Here is a 23,777-nt window from a genome sequence, read left to right on the forward strand (position 1 = left end):
TTTCAGATGATGTTGATATAGGACTCAATTTACTGTGGATATAGATACTTTTGTTCCTGTTTCCTCAAGCATCTTCACAAGGTCCTTTGCTGTTGTTCTGGGACTGATTTGCACTTTTCGCACCAAAGTACGTTCATCTCTAGGAGACAGAACGCGTCTCCTTCCTGGGCGGTATGACAGCTGTGTGGTCCCATGGTGTTTATACTTGCATACTATTGTTTGTACAGATGAACGTGGTACCTTCAGGCGTTTGGAAATTGCTCCCAAGGATGGACCAGACTTGTGGAGGTCTACAATTTTTTTCTGAGGATTTTTTTTGATTTTCCCATGATGTCAAGCAAAGAGGCACTGAGTTTGAAGGTAGGCCTTGAAATACATCCACAGGTACACCTCCAATTGACTCAAATTATGTTAACTAGCCTATCAGAAGCTTCTAAAGCCATGACGTCATTTTCTGGAATTTTCCAAGCTGTTTAAAGGCATAGTCAACTTAGTGTATGTAAACGTCTGACCCACTGTAATTGTGATACAATGAATTATAAGTGAAATAATCTGTAAACAATTGTTGGAAAAATGACTTGTGTCATGCACAAAGTAGATGTCCTAACCGACTTGCCAAAACTATAGTTTGTCAACAAGAAATGTGTGGAGTGGTTGAAAAACGAATTTTAATGACTCCAACCTAAGTGTATGTAAACTTCGCACTTCAACTGTATGTTGGTCCGTTCTGCTGATTTCTGGGCACCCTCAAGGATCAATGTGTTTGAATTTTGTGGTTCAACTAATATGGTGTCACAGAACTATCCAGAGATTGTGGAATCTTTTACTTGACTAAAATGATGAGAAATGCATTGAACTACAAACTGTCCATTCTACTTGTTCTAACTCTATAATTAAAAGTATTATGGGTTAGCCCAAGTCAAGAACAGCTGGTGTAAAAAGTGACACATGGCACAATTGAGTCATAGCCAAGGGCTAAAAGATATTGAGTATTAAAACATCATTTTCCAGTTCCAGGTGCTTTCTGCAAAGTGTACTGCACAGATTAATTTCATGAGCCAAAGAAGTGTTCTGCAAAAGAACACCACACATACAAAGATTAAATGATAGAGAGAAGAACACTCACTGATAGACATTCAGAACTTCTAGTGCGTACAGTACCAGTCAAAAGTTTGGACACACCTACTCTTTCCAGGGTTTCTTTATTTTTACTATTTTCTACATTGTAGAATAAATGAAGCATCAAAACTATGAAATAACACATACGGAATCATGTAGTAACCAAAAAAGTGTTAAACAAATGAAAATATTTTATATTAAAGATTCTTCAAAGTAGCCACCCTTTGCCTTGACAGCTTTGCACACTCTTGGCATTCTCTCAACCAGCTTCATGAGGTAGTCACCTAGAATGCATTGTCAATTAACAGGCCTTGTTAAAAGTTAATTTGTGTTATTTCTTTCCTTCTTAATGCGTTTAAGCCAATCAGTTGTGTTGTGACAAGGTAGGGGTGGTATACAGAAGATAGCCCTATTTGGTACAAACCAAGTCCATATTATGGCAAGAACAGCTCAAATAAGCAAAGCGAAACAACAGTTCATTACTTTAAGACATGCAGGTCAGTCAATCTGGAAAATTGCAAGAACTTCTTCAAGTGCAGTTGCAAAAACCATCAAGCACTATGATGAAACTGCCTCTCATGAGGACCACCAAAGGAAAGGAAGACCCAGAGTTACCTCTACTGCAGAGGTGACACTGTCAGTGATTTATTTAGAATTCAAGGCACACTAAACCAGCATGGGCTACCACAGTATTCTGCAGCGACACGCCATCCCATCTGGTTTGTGCTTAGTGGGACTATCTGTTTTTCAACAGGACTATGACACAACACACCTCCATGCTGTGTAAGGGCATCAGACGACCCGCCTCCACAATCACCCGACCCAAACCCAATTGAGATGGTTTGGGAAGAGTTGGGTTGCAGAGTGAAGGAAAAGCAGCTAACAAGTGCACAGAATATGTGGGAACTTCTTCAAGACTGTTGGAAAAGCATTCCAGGTGAATCTGGTTGAGAGAATGCCAAGATTGTGCAAAGCTGTCATCAAAGCAAAGTGTGGCTACTTTGAAAATATATTTTGATTTGTTGAACACTTTTTTTGGTTACTACATGATTCAATGTGTTATTTCATAGTTTTGATGTCTTCACTTTTATTAGACAATGTATAAAATAGTAAAAATATAGAATCACCCTTGAGTGAGTAGGTGTGTCCAAACGTTTGACTGGAACTGTACATTAGAACATTATTCACCACCTTTTACATTGGGCTTCCCATCTGGGTATTAAAACCAGGTATAACATTTATTCCCATCTTTCACTTTGGATACAAAACATCAATACCACTCCCTCCATTTCCCCCACCTCACATAGTCTGGGTTGAATTACCTTATTGTAGCCTTTTGAGATACAACATAGGGGATCCCTACTTTGATACGTCCAATAAACATGTGGATAAGTCTTATATGGGTAATTTGTTAAAAGGGACCATGAATGTGGTCATCCTAGAGATGATCCAAAATATTAAAAACTAGCATTCCTAATTGTTAAAACTTAATAAAAACAAAAACATTTATCTAGTATTCCTCATCACATTTTCAGAGGAATATTTTGAGAGAATTTATAACATTTATTGGGAAAAAGAAACCAATTACATGGGAGGGATATATGATGTTAAATAGGTATTTCTTTAAATATTTCTGTACACCTTTGCATAACCATGAACTCGTGATGAGCTCATGATGAGTTCTGTTTTGGGTACATTAGATCAACAGTCCTCACGCATGTCACAGTTTGTTTAATTCCTTTCTCATTTGAGGTAACTCATTGGGTAGATTTTTGTTTTGCTTTCTTTTCTACACAATGAAAGCAGTATATTACAGTGTATGACGTTATATATCTACTCGCTCAATTCATCGTTTGAGGTCTAGCTTGGCCATAGAAAAATAATCTTAAAATCTGAGGTTTGTTTTCTGTTAAAATACTTTTAACTAAGCCCTCCTCAACTATTAATTTATTTATGCATGACTGTCTTTAGACAGCGATGTTAGCGTTTGATATTGAATTACATTCATTCAAGTATTGCACTGCCTGACCCGGTACTGGTAGCTAGCTGTAAGGTTTATCACGCCATTGGTGGCACAGGTTTACTTTGTGTCCAAAAAAAATATTATAAAATCACAGTGACCAAACAACTTAAGTAAGAGCCACGGACAGTTTCTATACAACGTGTTGAATACATTTGTGTCGATATGCATTACTGGCAAGACAATAACTTTGTGGTTATAAGAAGTACCAGCTTAGTTCTGCTGTACATGGCAATGCACCACCAATAGTCTAGCAGCAGGGACCACCATTTGCACTAAGCGTGAATTTCAAAAAGCAGAAACTAGCAGACTGTGTGACTTACTGCACTGTAAACACAAGGGCCTGGGACAGTTTTACAATGAGGTACTGCAACATTAACATACTGTGCATTTGGAAATTATTCAGACCCCTTGACTTAATCCACATTTTATTACATTACAGGCTTTTTCTAAAATGTATTACATATTTTTTTCCTGATCAATCTACACACAATACCCCATAATGACAAAGTGAAAATAGTTTTTTTGACATTTTGCAAATGTATTAAAAATAAAAGTATTCAGACCCTTTGTTATGAGACTCGAAATTGAGATCAGGTGCATCCTGTTTCCATTGATCATCCTTGATGTTTCTACAACTTGATTGAAGCCCACCTGTGGTAAATTCAATTGACTGGACATGATTTAGAAAGGCACATACCTGTCTATATAAGGTCCCACAATTGACAGTGCATGTCAGTGCAAAAACCAAGCCATGAGATCAAAGGAATTGTCCATAGAGCTCCGAGACAGGATTGTGTCAAGGCACAGATCTGGGGAAGGGTACCAAAACATTTCTGCGTTATTGAAGGTCCCAAAGAACACAGTGGCCTCCATTATTCTTAAATGGAAGAAGTTTGGAACCACCAAGACTCTTCTTAGAGCTAGCCGCCCGGCCAAACTGAGCAATCGGGGGAGAAGGGACTTGGTCTTGGAGGTGACCAAGAACCCGATGTCACTGACAGAGCTCTAGAGTTCCTTTGTGGAGATGGGTGAACCTTCCAGAAGAACAACCATCTCTGCAGCACTCCACCAATCAGGCTTTTATGGTAGAGTGGCCAGACAGAAGTCACTCTTCAGTAAAAGACACATGGCAGCCCGCTTGGAGTTTGCCAAAAGGCACCTATAGACTCTCAGACCATGAGAAACAAGCTTCTCTGTTCTGATGAAACCAAGATTGAACTCTTTGGCCTGAATGCCAAGTGTCACATCTGGAGGAAACCTGGCACCATCCCTTCAGTGAAGCATGGTGGTGGCAGCATCATGCTGTGGGGAGGTTTTTCAGCGGCAGGGACTGGGAGACTAATCAGGATCGAGGTAAAGATGAATGGATAAATGTACAGAGCACCTTGATGAAAACCTGCTCCAGGGCGCTCAGGACCTCAGACTGGGGTGAAGGTTCACCTTCCAACAGGACAACGACCTTACGCAGACAGCCAAGACAATGCAGGAGTGGCTTCGGGACAAGTCTCTCAGTGGCCCAGCCAGAGCCCGGACTTGAACCCAATAGAATATCTCTGGAGAGACCTGAAAATAGCTGTGCAGCAACACTCCCCATCCAACCTGACAGAGCTTAAGAGGATCTGCAGAGAAGAATGGGAGAAACTCCCCAAATACAGGTGTGCCAAGCTTGTAGCGATCATACCCAAGAAGACTCGAGGCTGTAATCGTTGCCAAAGGTACACACAAAGTACTGAGTGAAGGGTTTGAATACTTATGTAAATGTACTATTTTTTATTTTATACATTTGCTAAAATAAAAAATAAAATGTTTTTGCTTTGTCATTATGGGGTATTGTGTGTAGATTGAGGAGGAAAAAAACGATTTAATACATTTTAGAATAAGGCTGTGACGTAACAGAATTAGAAAAAAAGTCTAGGGGTCTGAATACTTTCCCAATGCACTGTAGATTGGAGCAGACAGCCTTGTTAGAGACCGGAGCAAGAAATGACCCCTAGAGGGCCCAGACATTCTACATAGTGTTGTGCTGTGATACCAGAGAGGTTTGATATGTGATTTTCTTCCACCAATAAACTTCCACCAATAAAAAGTGAAATAATGTAGGTTTCACACAGTCCTCAATAAAAATGTTTTGCCATCTATTAAGAAAAGTCAATTGAAATCGAACAGACCACAAAGATAAATGCTACCAATTAAACAATAACTTATTTCTGACCACATGATTGAGGATTGTCACACTGAAAATCGAGGAATGAGGGAAATGCCCAAGCAAGCATAACTAAATAGTTTGGCAATAGTTTTTTTCTTGAGATGAACATAACTAGTCCTGTCCCTTACCATGACAAGCTAACATTCAATACGACTACTACTAAAGTGCCATTCTACAGAGGCCCCTGACAAGAAATGAGCAGCTTGGAAAACCAGAGGCTCGATCCCCAAGAGCCCCACTCCACAACAGTTACAATAGAAACCTGGAAATCCCCTATGGAAGTTAATATGGCAATGTACAGTACAACCAGTTCATAGGACCCCACTCAACAAACATCATTTTAAATTTGCCATGGCAAGCGACACCCCATCAGCACGACAATCAAACCAACACCTTATAACGCAGTTACATGGGGATACGTACTGTCTGACAGAAGCGGCAGAGGAGCAGGAGCAGAAAAACTTAAAACATACCACATCTGTTATCCGTATGATCAATTGTTTCAATTCATTCTCTTGGCAGGTCCAACTAACACCAGTTTCACTTATTTCAGAGGTAATTTGTGTTCTAGGTCATGGATCAAATAGCCTTAGCATTCGCTCTATTCTTGTCTGGACTGGGCTTAGCCATAGTACACATTAGGAAACATTTTTGTAGTTTCTCTCCTCCCATTCAAACAACTGAGAAGCGGAGAATACTGTCTGTAAGGGATACTTAGTGTTAGAGAGGTATAAATAAGTGCTATATGTTTACTTTAATGACCCCAGCAGCTCAGATTAGCATTTTATAATCTCATGGTTAAAACAGTAACCCCCCCATCCCACCACACACTATAATGCCTCCAGCACTGTCTGACTGGCTTTAGATAAAACAGACAAACTCACTTTATTAACACATGAAGATTAACTCAGATCACAATTGCTAGCAGCATTCTGTCCAAACACTTATTTGATGAGATCCACCATCATTTAATGTTCTAAAGAGGAGAGATATCACTAATTTGTTTGTTCTGACATTGCCAACCCATAAAAAGCTTAATAGGAGATAAGCATGCTATAGTTGCAAGTGACAGGAGAAAGTAGGAGCATTTCATTCATAGAACAGACACTAGATTTCTAATGGCGCAAATAGGATAATGTGCAGAAATATCACTGTGTGAATTGCATTTCTGAGTTTAAGGTAATTTTTGTGGCCATTTAAAATGTAATTGAATATATATTTATATGAGAATACTAATTTTTCTACACAAGCCTTTAGGGCTAAAAAAGTACAGTATTGTAAAGCACTAGTATAGTCTGTACCTAGAGGTACTTTGCATGCATCGCTATGAGCGTTACAAGACCACTCTAAAACAGTCATAATGCCTCATATTTAAAGCAACTAATGATAAACACTAAGGACTTTTTAAAAGTAAAAAATGTTTATGAATAGCTATGGTAAATGTTATGAGGCATGATGGCAGAGAAAATAATGAGCTCATAAGCTTTCCATAGGATACATTTAAAGTCTATTTGGTAAACTTTGGGTCTTTGCTTTATTTACAATTTAAAATATTGTTCTGAGTAAAATCATGTATCTATTTAGTCCTCAACATGTCGCTTTGGACCACAATATATATTCTAAAAAAATACTGTAACTTTAAAACATTTCTGTTTTTAATCTCAATAGAGGAGTTTTATTAAAACTACGAAAGTGAGGAAGAGAATGAAACAAACTGTGACACGACCAGCAGCATCAACTACACAGACACCCACGGCCCCAAAAAGACACCTGGCCCACGGGAAGAAAAGATCAGCCATTAAGTGTGTTTAGGTTTCCTTTTTTCCATAGAGTACTAGAAAAAAAGGTATATTCAAAGCTACAAATAACAGACTATGCTTTTCATTTCATGCATCATATAAAATATTAGTCATTTTTCTTTTTTCCCCATATATTTACATATTATTTTTTGTTCTGTACAATAAAAGTTCAATCCACATGACATTCTTAAAAATATTTTCTGACCCATAATTACTTTGACATGAAAAACAATATGAGAAAAACAGAAAACAAACGAGGCGTCTGTCTGCTGTCTGTAGGACTTCTTTGAAGCCTTGATTGAAGCTCCAGAATGGATCGTCCTGCATAAATAAAATCTGTGAGGGTGACGGGAGCACACACTGAACACACAAGAAGAGGGCAGGGTAGGAGACAAGCACTGGCCCCTGTCACAGTGGTGAGGGGACCTTGACAGAGTGGAGGTCTCTGTGGGAAAGTTCTGAGCATGGCCATGAAGTGGAGCGACTCCGTGCTCACTGTGAGCACAGCATTGTTTTCAATCTGACGCGCCAGTGGCTCATGAGTTCAGTGCAGGCAGCCAGAGACCCATCTATTGATCCATCCATCACTAACTCTACAGACCAAGTTGAAGCAGGGTAGCCTCAGAGGCATAGTCTCAATACTGCTTCCTCAACCGATCTCTTCACCCCATCACACAGACAAATAGACTTGGTTCAGTCCACATGTCTGATCGGATGTTGCCAGGTTACTGGGGCTGTGTGCTGGAGCGGCCTGACATGCTATCTGCCCTGTGAGAGGCCAGCTGCTGCTCCTGTTGCTGCTGTTGTTGGAGCTGTTGTTGCTGTTGTTGTTGCTGCTGCTGGAGCTGTTGCTGCTGCTGCTGATGTTGCTGTTGTAGCTGCTGCTGCTGCTGGTGTTGTGTGCTGGCGAAGGCTCCTTGCTGCTGCAGTGGGAACGCTGTTTGCAGGATCAACTGGGTGGACTGGTTTCCATGGAGCAGCCGAGGGCCCTAGAAAGGAAGAACAGAAAGGTGAGTGGCTGGTCAGAATAGGGACAAGTACCGGATCTACCTTTAGAAACGGTACTCTCTGGTGGTCACCTCACCTGGAGGAACTGTGTTTGTTGCTGGGCCAGCCCTTGCTGTGTGGCTTCGGCCTGAGACTGAGCCTGCTGCTCCTGCTGCTGAGGCTGCTGCTGGGCGATGCTGATGGTCTGAGTCTGGCCCTGCTGAGGAGCGAACGCGGTCACCACCTGGCCCATGAACATGGTTGTAGGGACCATGACCGCTCCACACGCCATCGGCCCAGTCACCAGCTTAGTCAGCAACTGAGAGCCAGCAGGGAACCTGAGAGAGATGAGGGAGTGAGCGTGGTAATGAATGAGCAACAGATTTAAAAAAACAAAACAGACACATGAAAATGTATGCAAATCCCGTGGATAATTAGCATATTTCTCAGTAACATCAGCCGCTGAGTGTGGCGCATACCGAGTGAGAGGAGAACATACCCTGTTGGTGGCATCGTGTACCTGATCTGTCCCGAGCGGTCCTGGGCAAAGTTTGCCATGGCAGCTGTGTTGTTGCTGCTGTTCTGGGCCAGGCTGGTGGCGATCTGGACCACATTGGCCTGGTTGGGCTGAGAGATCATCATGGTGTTGTAGAGGGAGGCTGGCAGGGCACTCTGCTGGGGCGGCAGAGAGTGAGTCGACCGCACTGAAGACTGTGAGAGGACAGAGCTGGTGTCTCGTAACAGGTTCTGTTGTTGGGGCTGGGACTGCTGCTGGGGTTGTTGTTGGACCGTATGCTGCTGTGGGGTGCTGCCCTGCAGACTGCCTGCAGACACCACTTGGCCCTGCATGGTGAGAGCACCCCCTGGCTGCATGGTGGTCCCGTGGGCCAGCTGCACAGAGCCCAGGCTCAGCCCACTTGTACCCGGCTGGAGAAACATCTGCACCAGAGCAAATACCACAGAGTAAGACAAATCTCCTTTCATAGACAAACACAGGCATAGTGACACATACATGCATCCATGCAAATGTGCAGACCTTTTGGTTCAAGTACTTACACAGTTCTACATAAGAGGGCAGTGGTGGTTAGTATATGAGGCCCTATAGCGCTGTTCCCCAGACAGACAGTAGGGGGCAGTGCTCACCTGTAGGCCATGGCCCTGCACCTTGTTGAGCTCTTCCTGGATCTGCCTGAGCTCCAGCTGCTGCCTCTGGATGTTGGCCTCGATCATCCTGGTCCTCTGCTCCAGCTGATCCTTCAGGTGCTGCATTGCGTCCAGCTGGGTGGAAAACTGTACCATGGGCTAACAAAGTTACCTGTCTTTCAAAGATAATTTGTAAAAATCCAAATAACTTCACAGATCTTCATTGTAAAGGGTTTAAACACTGTTTCCCATGCTTGTTCAATGAACCATAAATAATTAACAAACATGCACCTGTGAAACAGTTGTTAAGACACTAACAGCTTACAGACGGTAGGCAATTAAGGTCACAGTTATGAAAACTTAGGACACTAAAGAGGCCTTTTTACTGACTCAAAAACACCAAAAGAAAGATGCCCAGGGTCCCTGCTCATCTGTGTGAACGTGCCTTAGGCATGCTGCAAGGAGGCATGAGGACTGCAGATGTGGCCAAGGCAATAAATTGCAATGTTCGTACTGTGAGACGCCTAAGACAGCGCTACAGGGAAACAGGATGGACAGCTGATCATCCTCGCAGTGGCAGACCACATGTAACAACACCTGCACAGGATTGGTACATCTGAACATCACACCTGCGGGACAGGTACAGGATGGCAACAACAACTGCCTGAGTTACACCAGGAATGCACAATCCCTCCATCAGTGCTCAGACTGTCCGCAATAGGCTGAGAGAGGATGGACTGAGGGCATGTAGGCCTGTTGTAAGGCAGGTCCTCACCAGACATCACCGGCAACAATGTCGCCTATGGGCACAAACCCACCGTCGCTGGACCAGACAGGACTGGCAAAAAGTGCTCTTCACTGATGAGTCGCGGTTTTGTCTTACCAGGGGTGATGGTCAGATTTGTGTTTATCGTTGAAGGTATGAGCATTACACCGAGGCCTGTACTCTGGAGCGGGATCGATTTTGAGGTGGAGGGTCCGTCGTGGTCTGGGGCGGTGTGTCACAGCATCATCGGACTGAGCTTGTTGTCATTGCAGACAATCTCAACGCTGTGCGTTACAGGGAAGACATCCTCCTCCCTCATGTGGTACCCTTCCTGCAGGTTCATCCTGACATGACCCTCCAGCATGACAGTGCCACCAACCACATTGCTCATTCTGTGCATGATTTCCTGCAAGACAGGAATATCAATGTTCTGCCATGGCCAGCGAAGAGCCCGGCTCTCAATCCCATTGAGCACGTCTGGGACCTGTTGGATCGGAGGGTGAGGGCTAGGGCCATTCCCCCCAGAAATGTCCGGGAACTTGCAGTTGCCTTGGTGGAAGAGTGGGGTAACATTTCATAGCAAGAACTGGCAAGTCTGGTGCAGTCCATGAGGAGGAGATGCACTGCAGTACTTAACGCAGCTGGTGGCCACACCAGATACTGACTGTTACTTTTGATTTTGACCCCCCTTTGTTCAGGGACACATTATTCCCTTTCTGTTAGTCACAGTTTATGTCTCAGTTGTTGAATCTTATGTTCATACAAACATTTACACATGTTAGGTTTGCTAAAAATAAACGCAGTTGACAGTGAGAGGATGTTTTTTTGTTGTTGCTGAGTTTCTGTGTCACTGACTCTAGCAAAAGAAACTGCCAAATTACCATCATGAGGAAGATTTCTCACCTGGACACTGGGCTGGATCTGAAGCTGCTGCTGCTGCTGTTGTGGTGGTGGTTGCTGCTGTTGCAGCTGTTGTTGCTGCTGCTGCGGTTGTTGTTGTGGAACCATGGATGGGGCCATGTTCTGCCCCGTGTTCTGGGTGTGCTGGGAGCTCATCGATTGCTGTTGGATACAAGCACAGGAACTACATTAGGAACCAAATCACTATCAAATATAGAGAGGCTTGACCGCAAGCTGAAAGAAACCCACTCTGACCTGACTGCTGATGGATGATCTTCGCTGTGATGTCATCTCAATAGCAGAGACGGACTGGCATCCCGGTGTACCCCTGTCTGTCTTAAGCTTAGGTGCTGAGAAGGAAAAAACAAACACCTTACTCTTGGGATCAAAGAAGCTCTCAGGACAGATGACATCATATTAGACAAGATGGATGTAGTAACGTCATGTGGTCAGCGCTTACAGGCTGGGTTGGAGATGGCAGTGTGGGACGAGGACTTGCGGGAGCTGTGTGAGGAGGCCGAGGGCGTGCGGCTGCGGTCAAAGCCCTCTAGGGCCTCCTTCAGACTGGAGGTGTTGAGCTGGTGTTGAGATTCAGAACCAGAGTCCTGAGACTGCTGTGAGATGAGAGAGCAGAGAGAACAGTCAGTAGAGACTCACTACTAGAACTCCCAAGCCTTGTTAGGACACTTGGGAAATACATCCTTCCTTCCTCCCTTGCATGAGGTAATCACTGATCTAACACAGTTGGATTGGTGTAAAGAAGGATCGTACAACTGGGATTGAAGGACGCATTCAAAACCCATAACCCCGCTGTTTGCTCACCAAAGATGTTTTATCATCATCCTTGTTGTCTGAGCACTTAACCATGTCTTACTCCAGTGAGAGTCACAGACAGTGAGACATCTTATCCCTTAAACTGAACAAGACCTCATTAACCAAACTCAGCCACCTCTTTATTCCTGGACTAAGTGATTTCTTATATTCAGCAAGTTCGCACATTGGTCTGATGTGTCTCACCTTATCTACCGCAGAGATCTCTGGCGGTGACTCCTCAACAATCCCCAGCTCTCTGCGCTGTTCAGCCCTCACCTCAGCATAGCTGCTCCACAAGAGAGAGACAGGGTTGAACATCATGCCTGATGGTAGTGTATGTGATAGTGTTTAGGATATCAATGCAATACTGCTGGTTATATGTGGTATGACTGACACATTGATACTTGTTGCGAGATATGCATATGAATATCCTTTTTTGTGATTAGTCGATCTTCACCTGACGACAGTGTGCGTGCAGACGATGAACTCGGGCCTGGAGTTCCACTGGTGGTAGGTGATGTAGTAATGGGTCTGGAGCCAGATCCACTGCTGCCCTTTGGTGAGAAACCTGTAGTAGCACGATTTCCCCTTCCCATACTGCATTACTGCAGAACACAGCAAGAGAGAGAGAGGAGAAAGATGATGTCACAGATCTGTACATGGGACAGTAAAACACAAACACACTCATAAAATGTGCACTTACAAAATACACAAATGTGACAAAAAAATGACTCACAGTGTTCGTGGCATTTGGCCAGTGTCTCCAGGTCATCTACATGGTAGTAGTCATATCCAGATGTACCCAGAACCTCAAACGGCAGGTAACCTATTATGGGCGGAGCCCTGGGGAGAAAAACAAGCAATGTTATTAATGTGACAGCATAACCCATTCAAATACAATGATATACAGTTTCTCAGCCTTTTAAGCAGTAATAACACATTAAAACCCCATACAAAGCATTGTATTACCCTCTGGACAGTGTCTACAAAGGTCCGTATAATAGAGGTTTTCAGTAGCAGTGAAACACTAAGTACTCCATCTAGTGCTGTTGCTCCCAAACACGGTTGAGACTCAGAGCTGTCTCCTCTAGAGAGCAAGCCGACTGACTGGCCCAGATATAGAACACAGCAGCCAGCTAACAGAGTTGAACCAAACACACTCTCACTGGGACTGTGTTCTGACTGCTGTGCTGAGTCTCACACAGCTGGAGGCTAACTCTCTCTTGCATGACATAGGCAAGTAAGCACACACACAGACATGGATATAGACAGCACACATTACCTGTGGTCCAAGAAGAGGAACTTCCATTCTAAGCTGTGTCTAGAGGTGAATTCTTCATTGGGTTCTTCAACAGTGCACATCTCCTGTGGGGTGAGTGAAGAAAAACTAGATGTTTACATCTCATACAAAGAAAATAATTTACAGTGCTCCTACTAAGAACACTTTACAGTACAACATGAGACATACTTGGTTACCTAGCTACCGAAATATGCCGTCTGTGATATATAAGTCTCTAGAATTCCAATTGTCTTACCTTGATAAACTGTGGTTTGGCTAATCTCACAGTTGCTATGAAACAGACTCGGTCCTCAAAAGCGGGCCGGAGTGACCGCTGGATCACCCCTTCCAAGCCATTTCGAGTTGAGTTAGGCACTATAGGAGAAAGGGAAAATTACAACTTAGTCATTGTTGCCTTTTGGTCGGTCTAAGTGCATTTATGGTCACAAACCAAATACAGACCAGCTACTTGTGTACTACATTCAAAGCCTAATTTTTCCTAAATCAATATAATGAAAATTTACCATTATTCAGGGACTTGAAGTTTCCGATGAACTTAACATACTCATACACAGGAGGCTCTTTGGGGTCGATCGTCCCTCGGAGCATGTGGCAACAGAATTCTAACTGGTTTTTCGCTGAAAACAAATGAAATCATACAATAAAGCAGAGTACAATTTGATAGACTTGGTTTAAATAAACTCATCTAGTTCTGAAACAAATCATCTGCTCATGGCATGCTGTGGCCAAATAAACTTGACATAGGCCATTTAGACCATGAACATGATAGAAACTACTAGACAATACAGAAACACCTCCAGTACTTACTCTTGAGATACTCTGGCGTTAGCGTCTCTCCCTCCAGTATGTGAGACGACAGGGCTTTATACACGTCTGAATGTTCCACCAGGGGCAGGAAGTTCAACAGGTTCTGATCCACCAGGTCAGACTGAAACAAACACACACATGTATGTCATCCTTGGTCATGGATGTCAACCTTACATACTGTAGGCATTAACTCATGTATATGTATGGAGTGAATACTTACAGGAAGATGTTCCAGTAGAGATGTAACACTCTCTGAGACATAGATTATGTTCCCATCTGTCATAATTGCTAGGAAGAAGCCGTCTAATGCCTAACAGATACAGAACAGTGTGTTAAAACACCATCTACTTGCAAAATAGAATGTGAGAAAGTGAACTATGTAGAAAACAGGTACCATTGCGCTCAACCTTGAACTTGAATAGTCCTTGGTGCGTTAAACCAAAAAGGGTGGGGGGGTTTTCTTGCTTACACAGCAGGCAGGGAAAAAAATTCACAGACGTTTCGTTGTCAACCTTCTTCAGTTAACTACAAAAACAGTACAGAATGTTGCTACTGATATCCTTGGACTGACATCCTTTCTTTCTAGATACTTCTTAGTGAAAGGATGTGAAAACTACTGTACTTTCAGTGTGTCAAGTGCCACTGACCTCCAGCATCAGCTGTGTGAACTCTTCATTACTAAGAAAAGGAGGTTTCCAGTCCTGTCGGATCTCACTCGACTCTGACTGCGCAGCTATTTCTGACAGAAACACAGATGGGGGAGTAACTAATGTGAAATACTCAGACAGCTTGGTAAAAACACAGAAATGTTCCTATTCTTCCAGACATGTTGATATCCGAGGGCTAGGAGGAGGAGAGGTCCTTACCTTTATGCTTGCGCAGGAAGTCGATGCTCTTCTGTAAGATGGTGGACTTGTCCATCTTCCGGGTGTTACCTGGCAGCATGGTACCCAGCTCCTTGATGAGGACATTGAACTGGTCCCTGCGCTTCTTCTCAGACTTGTTACGGGATACTCTGGAGGGTTGGACATGAGAAAGAAGAATACACATACTAAGATGCCAACAAAAACAACACAATGATTACAGGCAACATTCGCACTGAGCTAAAGGGTAGAGCTGCCACTTTCAAGGAGCGGGACTCTAACCCGGAAGCTTATAAGAAATCCCGCTATGCCCTCAGACGAACCATTAAACAGACAAAGCGTCAATACAGGACTAAGATCTAATCGTACTACACCGGCTCTGATGCTCGTCGGATGTGGCAGGGCTTGCAAACTATTAGAGACTACAAAGGGAAGCACAGTCGAGAGCTGCCCAGTGACACGAGCCTACCAGACGAGCTAAATAACTTCTTTGCTCGTGTCGAGGCAAGTAACACTGAAACTTGCATGAGAGCATCAGTTGTTCCGGACGACTGTGTGATCATGCTCCCCGCAGCCGATGTGTATAAGACCTTTAAACAGGTCAACATTCACAAGGCCGCAGGGCCAGACGGATTACCAGGACATGTACTCCAAGCATGTGCTGACCAACTGGCAAGTGTCTTTACTGACATTTTCAACCTCTCCCTGTCTGAGTCTATAATACCAACATGTTTCAAGCAGACCACCATAGTCCCTTTGCCCAAGAACACTAAGGTAACCTGCCTAAATGACTACCGACCCGTAGCACTCATGTCTGTAGCCATGAAGTACTTTGAAAGGCTGGTCATGGCTCAAATCAACACCATTATCCCAGAAACCCTAGACCCTCTCCAACTTGCACACCACACCAACAGATCCACAGATGATGCCATCTCTACTGCACTCCACACTGCCCTTTCACACCTGGACAAAAGGAACACCTATGTGAGAATGCTATTCATTGACTACAGCTCAGTGTTCAACACCATAGTGCCCTCAAAGCTCATCACTAAGCTAAGGACCCTGGGACTAAACACCTCCCTCTGAAACTGGATCCTGGACTTCCTGACGGGCCGCCCCCAGGTGGTAAGGGTAGGTAACAACACAGCCGCCACGCTGATCCTCAACACTTGGGCCCCTCGGGGGTTTGTGCTAAGCCCCCTCCTGTACTCCCTGTTCACTCATGACTGCACGGCCAGGCACAACTCCAACACCATCATTAAGTTTGCTGATGACACAACAGTGGTAGGCCTGATCACCGACAACAATGAGACAGCCTATAGGGAGGAGGTCAGAGACCTGACCGTGTGGTGCAAGGACAACAACCTCTCCCTCAACGTGATCAAGACAAAGGAGATGATTGTGGACTACAGGAAAAGATGGATCGAGCACACCCCCATTCTCATCGACGAGGCTGCAGTGGAGCAGATTGAGAGTGTCAAGTTCCTTGGTGTCCACATCACTAACAAACTATCATGGTCCAAACACACTAAGATAGTCATGAAGAGGGCACGACAAAGCCTATTCCCTCTCAGGAGACTGAACTTTTTTTGGCATGGGTCCTCAGATCCTCAAAAGGTTTTATAGCTGCACCATCGAGAGCATCCTGATGGGTTGCATCACTGCCTGGTATGGCAACTGCTCGGCCTCCGACCGCAAGGCACTACAGAGGGTAGTGCGTACGGCCCAGTACATCACAGAGGCCAAGCTTCCTGCCATCCTGGACCTCTATACCAGGCGGTGTCAGAAGAAGGCCCGAAAAATTGTCAAAGACTCCAGCCACCCTAGTCATAGACTGTTCTCTCTGCTACCACACATCTAGGTCAAAGATGCTCCTAAATAGCTTCTACCCCCAAGCCATAAGACTCCTTAACAGCTAATCTAATGTCAACCCATAATGCTGCTGCTACTCTCTGTTATTATCTATGCATAGTCACTTTAATAACTCTACCTACATGTACATATTACCTCAGCAGCGGTGCCACCACACATTGACATTGTACCGGTACCCCCTGTATATAGCCCCGCTATTGTTATTTCCTGCTGCTCTTTAATTATTTGTTATTCTTATTTATTACTTTTTCTTTGGGTATTTTCTAAAAACTGCATTGATGGTTCTGGGCTTGTAAGTAAGCATTTGTATTCGGCGCATGAGACAAATAAAATGTGTTTTCATTTGATCAAACTAAGCCTACGTACAGAGTTGTCTTTAATGTAGTGCTTGAGCTCATAAAGACCTCACCGTTTTGCTTTGTCCTTTTCATCTTCTTCCATTAACCCATCAAAGATACTGCTGGCATCATCCCTGAAAAACAAACAACCAACCATTTTTATTTCGGGCCAAAACACTGGTGCAGATAGCGTTGGTCAGACTGCTACCCCAGCCCAGTCCGTAGAGGGCAGTGTGAAGCATAGTCTAAATTTAGACAGAGCCCATGCTCGATGACTCAGCTGGTATTGAGGCAGAATGACCAGGAATGCAACTCATTTGCCTTGGAAGGCAGAACCTTTTACTTACTCAGCAGACTAGAACTGACGTCACTAACATGTAGGTCAGATGGTCATTATTAGAACCTTGACAAGTGGCATTGCTAATGTTCTGCCTGCAGTTAGAAAATAATAATCCTGAAGTAGTGTCAGCATGGATGTGACCTATTGTAGCCTATGGTGTTGTGTACGTGCCAGTATGCATGTAGCTGTGTGTATATAAGTGTGTACACCCAGTAAATGTCAATATATACCTCCAAGAACAGAATTAAAGCGCTCGTCTGTCTGTTTGCATGCGTGGATATTCAGGTGCACTTTCCTCAGGTCCAGGTGAGCGGTCACTGTGCTCCTCAGTCCTTCCAATCAGTTCTACATAGTTTTTATATACACTACATGGCCAAAAGCATATGGACGCCTGCTTGTCGACCATCTCATTCCAAAATCATGGGCATTAATATAAAGTTGGTCCCCCCTTTGCTGCTATAACAGCCTCCGCTCTTCTGGGAAGGATTTCCACTAGATGTTGGAATATTGCGGCAGGGATTTGCTTCCATTCAGCAACAGCAGCATTAGTGAGGTCGGGCACTGATGTTGGACGATTAGGCCTGGCTCGCAGTCGGCGTTCGAAATACATCCCAAAGGTGTTCGATGGGGTTGAGGTCAGGGCTCTTTGCAGGCCAGTCAAGTTCTTCCAAACCGATCTCGACAAACCATTTCTGTATGGACCTCTGTTTGTTCATGGGAGCATTGTCATGCTGAAACAGGAAAGGGCCTTCCCCAACTGTTGCCACAAAGTTGAAAGGTCATAATTGTCTAGAATGTCATTGTATGCAGTAGCGTTAAGATTTCCCTTTATTGGAACTATTCCTCCTCCAAACTTTACAGTTGGCACTATGCTTTGGGGCAAGTAGCGTTCTCCTGGCATCTGCCAAACCCAGATTCGTCTGTTGGACTGCCAGATGGTGAAGCGTGATTCATTTTTCCATAGAACGCGATTCCACTGCTCCAGAGTCCAATGGCGGCAAGCTTTACACCACTCCAGCCGACGCTTGGCATTGCGCATGGTGATCTTAGGCTTGTGTGCGGCTGCTCGGCCATGGAAATCCATTTCATTAAGCTCCCGACTAACAGTTCTTGTGCGGACGTTGCTTCCAGAGGCAGTTTGGAACCCGGTAGTGAGTGATACAACAGAGGACAGATGATTTTTACACACTACACGTTTCAGCACTTGTTGATCTCGTTCTGTGAGCTTATGTGGCCTACCACTTCGCGGCTGAGCCGTTGTTGCTCCTAGCTCTAGCAGGGCCGAAATTTGACGAACTGACTTGTTGGAAAGGTGGCATCCACATTGAAAGTCACTGAGCTCTTCAGTAAGGACATTTTATTTCCAATGTTTGTCTATGGAAACTGCATGGCGGTGTGCTTCATTTTATACACCGTCAGCAACGGGTGTGACTGAAATAGCTGAATCCACTAATTTGAAGGGGTGCCCACATACTTTTGTGTGTGTGTGTATGTATATTTGTCATAGTTTTTTTCATACACTCCAGATACAAACCACCCATGCTATCCCAATAATAAATTATTCGATTTTTCCATTGTGTCAATGATGGCAGATTGATTGACTTCCAAGTTTTTTCAAGATGAGAAGAGAATCATCCAGCCCATTGCGTATCTCACTACACCCAGTGCTTGACTTGGGATGGAAGAATTGCAGGAGCTGTCTTTTTCCAAGTCGGTACATTAGACTATGTTCACAAATTGCATTATGCTATATAGACCTCTATACTTTGAACCATATTTTCATGACTTATTATAGCCTACATGAAAAAGTAAACATTACTGACACTGGAAAACTTTTGTCTGATCCCATGTAGATATACCAACTCCTGCCGTTGATCAAGGCACTTAACCCCCACATAGAACTGCACTGTTAGTCACATGTTATCAACATGTGGCCAACCCTCCATCAGGAGAGCTCCTGGGTGTGCAGGCTTTACTTTTTCAGCATCACAACCAAATACTTTTGTCTTTATAAAATTATTTCTTCATTCAATAAATCAGGGATCAAATGGATAAGGTAGGCTACATCAAAGCAAGATGTCTAACTAGATGACGGACAGACGGATCAAAGCAAAAGTTTGGACACCTACTCATTCAAGGGTTTTTCTTTATTTGTAGAATAATAGTAAAGACATCAAAACTATGAAATAACACATATGGAATCATGTAGTAACCAAAAAAAAACATGTATTTGAGATTCTTCAAAGTAGCCACCCTTTGCCTTTATGACAGCTTTGCACACTCTTGGCATTCTCTCAACCAGCTTCATGAGGTAGTCATCTGGAATGCATTTCAATTAACCTTATAGCTTGTTAAAAGTTAATGTGCAAATTTCTTTCCTTCTTAATGCGTTTGAGCCAATCAGTTGTGTTGTGACAAGGTAGGGGTGGTATACAGAAGATGGTCTTTTACCAAATAGGGCTAAGTCCATATTATGGCAAGAACAGCTCAAATAAGCAAAGAGAAACGACAGTCCATCATACCTTTAAGACATGCAGGGCAGTCAATATGGAACATTTCAAGTGCAGTTGCAAAAACCATCAAGCGCTATGATGAAACTGGCTCTCATGAGTACCTCCATGTCACAAAAAGAGCCGTGTTGAATAGACCAAACTGCAGCGGGAATATGGATGCTCATGTTTTAATTCAAAAAAGGAGTAACGCATCCACTGGAAAACAATATACACGACAGGAACAGTTTTGCAGGCACACAACACGCAGTGCAAAAACAAACCACCCACAACCCCAAAGAAAAACACACACACCTATATAGGACTTCCAATCAAAGGCAACTATACACACCTGCCTTCAATTGGAAGTCCCAATCATCCACCCAACATTTAACCAATACAAACATGCCACGTCCTGACCCCAAAACTAAAACACTAGCTCCATCTGCTGGTCAGGACGTGACAGTACCCCCCCCCCTCAAGGTGCAGACCCCGGAATGCACCTACCAACAAAAAAAAAACAACACAAAACCCATAAACAATAACCCTAAAACAATAAGGGAGGGAAGGGAGGGTGGCTGCCGTCACCGACGGCACTGTGCTACACCCTCCCTCCCCAACCCACCTATCCTGGAGGTGGCTCAGGTGCAGGGCGGGGACCTTGCTCCACCGTCGGCGTAGCCCACTTCGGTGGCGCTGCTAACTGCGCCGGGCAGATGGGCCACTTGGGCTGACCCTGGCAGACGGACCACTCGTGCTGGGCCGGGGGACAGGAGGACCCCTCGGGCTGGGCCGGGGGACAGGAGGGCCCCTCGGGCTGGGCCGGGGGACAGGAGGGCCACTCGGGCTGGGCCGGGGGACATGAGGGCCACTCGGGCTGGGCCGGGGGACATGAGGGCCACTCGGGCTGGGCCGGGGGACATGAGGGCCACTCGGGCTGGGCCGGGGGGCAGGAGGGCCACTCGGGCTGGGCCGGGGGGCAGGAGGGCCACTCGGGCTGGGCCGGAGGGCAGGAGGGCCACTCGGGCTGGGCCGGAGGGCAGGAGGGCCACTCGGGCTGGGCCGGAGGGCAGGAGGGCCCCTCGGGCTGGGCCGGAGAGCAGGAGGGCCCCTCGGGCTGGGCCGGAGAGCAGGAGGGCCCCTCGGGCTGGGCCGGAGAGCAGGAGGGCCCCTCGGGCTGGGCCGGAGAGCAGGAGGGCCCCTCGGGCTGGGCCGGAGAGCAGGAGGGCCCCTCGGGCTGGGCCGGAGAGCAGGAGGGCCCCTCGGGCTGGGCCGGAGAGCAGGAGGGCCCCTCGGGCTGGGCCGGAGGGCAGGAGGGCCACTCGGGCTGGGCCGGAGGACAGGAGGGCCACTCGGGCCGATCCTGACAGGCAGGGCACCCTGGCAGATCCGGGCAGGCGGGCACCTCTGGCAGAACCGGGCAGTCTGGCCACCCTGGCACGTCAGGGCAGTCTGGCCACCCTGGCAGTTCAGGGCAGTCTGGCCACCCTGGCAGTTCAGGGCAGTCTGGCCACCCTGGCAGTTCAGGGCAGTCTGGCCACCCTGGCAGTTCAGGGCAGTCTGGCCACCCTGGCAGTTCAGGGCAGTCTGGCCACCCTGGCAGTTCAGGGCAGTCTGGCCACCCTGGCAGTTCAGGGCAGTCTGGCCACCCTGGCAGTTCAGGGCAGTCTGGCCACCCTGGCAGTTCAGGGCAGTCTGGCCACCCTGGCAGTTCAGGGCAGTCTGGCCACTCTGGCAGTTCAGGGCAGTCTGGCCACTCTGGCAGTTCAGGGCAGTCTGGCCACTCTGGCAGTTCAGGGCAGTCTGGCCACTCCGGCAGTTCAGGGCAGTCTGGCCACTCCGGCAGTTCAGGGCAGTCTGGCCACTCCGGCAGTTCAGGGCAGTCTGGCCACTCCGGCAGTTCAGGGCAGTCTGACCTCTCTGGCGACTGTTGACTGGCGGGCAGCTCTGGCGACTGTTGACTGGCGGGCAGCTCTGGCGACTGTTGACTGGCGGGCAGCTCTGACGACTGTTGACTGGCGGGCAGCTCTGACGACTGTTGACTGGCGGGCAGCTCTGACGACTGTTGACTGGCGGGCAGCTCTGACGACTGTTGACTGGCGGGCAGCTCTGACGACTGTTGACTGGCGGGCAGCTCTGACGACTGTTGACTGGCGGGCAGCTCTGACGACTGTTGACTGGCGGGCAGCTCTGACGACTGTTGACTGGCGGGCAGCTCTGGTGACTGTTGACTGGCGAGGCTGGGTTGACACACTAGACTCCTGATGCGTGGGGCTGGTATAGGACGTGCCAGCCTGGAGACACGCACCTCCATGCTAGTGCATCTGGCGGGAAACACCGGACCGAAAGGGCGCACTGGCGGTCTTGAGCGCAGGGTTGGCATCACCCCTTCCGGCTCGATGCCTACTTCGCCCTGGCACATGCGGGGCGCTGGTACCTTGCCTACCGGCCTGAAAATCCCAGGCCTCACCACAGCCCCAACCCCAAAGCACGGGACCTGTCCAGTCTGCCCTACAAGGGTACGGGGAGCTGGCCTGGGGCTGTAATCTCGCCCCGCCAAATAGCCCTTGTGCCCCCCCCTAAAAAATTCTTGGGGCTGCCTCCAACATTCCTCCCTCACTTGCCTCTGTCCTCTTCTCCGCTGCTTGGTCCTTTGGTGGTGGGTAGTTCTGTCACAAAAAGAGCCGTGTTGAATAGACCAAACTGCAGCGGGAATATGGATGCTCATGTTTTAATTCAAAAAAGGAGTAACGCATCCACTGGAAAACAATATACACAACAGGAACAGTTTTGCAGGCACACAACACGCAGTGCAAAAACAAACCACCCACAACCCCAAAGAAAAACACACACACCTATATAGGACTTCCAATCAAAGGCAACTATACACACCTGCCTTCAATTGGAAGTCCCAATCATCCACCCAACATTTAACCAATACAAACATGCCACGTCCTGACCCCAAAACTAAAACACTAGCTCCATCTGCTGGTCAGGACGTGACACTCCACAGGAAATGAAGACCCAGAGTCACCTCTGCTGCAGAGGATATGTTCATTAGAGTTACCAGCCTCAGAAATTGCAGCCCAAATAAATACTTCACAGAGTTCAAGTAAGACACATACACATCAACTGTTCAGAGACTGCGTGAATCAGGCCTTCATGGTTGAATTGCTGCAAAGAAACCACTACTGAAGGACCCCAATAAGAAGAAGAGACTTGCTTGGGCATAGAAACACAAGCAATGGACATTCGACCGGTGGAAATCTGTCCTTTGGTCTGATGAGTCCAAATTTGAGATTTATGGTTCCAACCGCCGTGTCTTTGTGAGACGCAGAGTAGGTGAACGGATGATCTCCATATCTGTGGTTCCCACCGTAAAGCATGGAGGAGGTGGTGTGATGGTGCTTTGCTGGTGACATTGTCTGTGATTTATTTAGAATTCAAGGCACACTTAACCAGCATGGCTGCCACAGCTTTCTGCAGTGATACGCCATCACATCTGGTTTGCGCTTAGTGGGACATTCATTTGTTTTCAACAGGACAATGACCTAACACACCTCCAGGCTGTGTAAGGGCTATTCGACCAAGGAGGAGAGTGATGGAGTGCTGTATCAGATGACCTGCCCTCCACAATCACCCAACCTCAACCCAACTGGGATGAGTTGGACCGCAGAGTGAAAGAAAAGCAGCCAACAAGTGCTTAGCATATTTGGGAACTCCTTCAAGACTGTTGGAAAAGCATTCCAGGTGAAGCTGGTTGAGAGAATGCCAAGCGTGTGCTAAGTTTTTATATCTGAAATAAATACATTTTATGGGGAAAAACTCATTCTGATTGGCTCTCCAGTGGGTGGGCCTATGCCCTCCAAGGCCCACCCATGGCTGCACCCCTGCCCAGTCATGTGAAATCCATAGCCTAATGAATTTATTTCAATTGACTGATTTCCTTACATGAACTCTAACTCAGTAAAATCTTTGAAATTGCTGCATGTTGTGTTTATATTTTTGTTCA

At 46.0% G+C, this 23,777-nt stretch overlaps 1 protein-coding gene across 12 annotated transcripts in view; it reads right to left on the minus strand.

Moving 5' to 3' along the window:
* Window positions 1-962: 962 nt before the first annotated feature.
* LOC106560272 (circadian locomoter output cycles protein kaput) overlaps window positions 963-23,777 on the minus strand; it is a 56,832-nt gene continuing 34,017 nt past the window's right edge. For 5 of the 12 annotated variants that reach the window (XM_014122993.3, XM_014122988.3, XM_082956947.1 and 2 more), the window contains 19 exons: window positions 17,008-17,070; window positions 14,730-14,878; window positions 14,511-14,602; window positions 14,258-14,287; window positions 14,084-14,173; window positions 13,864-13,984; window positions 13,560-13,673; window positions 13,292-13,410; window positions 13,039-13,121; window positions 12,493-12,599; window positions 12,214-12,361; window positions 11,961-12,042; window positions 11,404-11,557; window positions 11,199-11,293; window positions 10,947-11,105; window positions 9,278-9,424; window positions 8,634-9,073; window positions 8,232-8,472; window positions 963-8,136 (listed from right to left, as the gene is read on the minus strand). In XM_014122993.3, the coding sequence (XP_013978468.1) occupies window positions 7,873-8,136; window positions 8,232-8,472; window positions 8,634-9,073; window positions 9,278-9,424; window positions 10,947-11,105; window positions 11,199-11,293; window positions 11,404-11,557; window positions 11,961-12,042; window positions 12,214-12,361; window positions 12,493-12,599; window positions 13,039-13,121; window positions 13,292-13,410; window positions 13,560-13,673; window positions 13,864-13,984; window positions 14,084-14,173; window positions 14,258-14,287; window positions 14,511-14,602; window positions 14,730-14,878; window positions 17,008-17,070 (2,698 nt within the window). In that variant the 3' untranslated portion in view covers window positions 963-7,872. Of the gene's footprint in view, window positions 8,137-8,231; window positions 8,473-8,633; window positions 9,074-9,277; window positions 9,425-10,946; window positions 11,106-11,198; window positions 11,294-11,403; window positions 11,558-11,960; window positions 12,043-12,213; window positions 12,362-12,492; window positions 12,600-13,038; window positions 13,122-13,291; window positions 13,411-13,559; window positions 13,674-13,863; window positions 13,985-14,083; window positions 14,174-14,257; window positions 14,324-14,510; window positions 14,603-14,729; window positions 14,879-17,007; window positions 17,071-23,777 lie in introns of those variants that run through there. The other 7 variants (XM_045687676.2, XM_014122995.3, XM_045687679.2 and 4 more) reach the window with 7 other exon arrangements.

The sequence above is a fragment of the Salmo salar genome, chromosome 10, assembly GCF_965601325.2.
Source record: "Salmo salar chromosome 10, fSalSal1, whole genome shotgun sequence".
Lineage (NCBI taxonomy): Eukaryota > Metazoa > Chordata > Actinopteri > Salmoniformes > Salmonidae > Salmo > Salmo salar.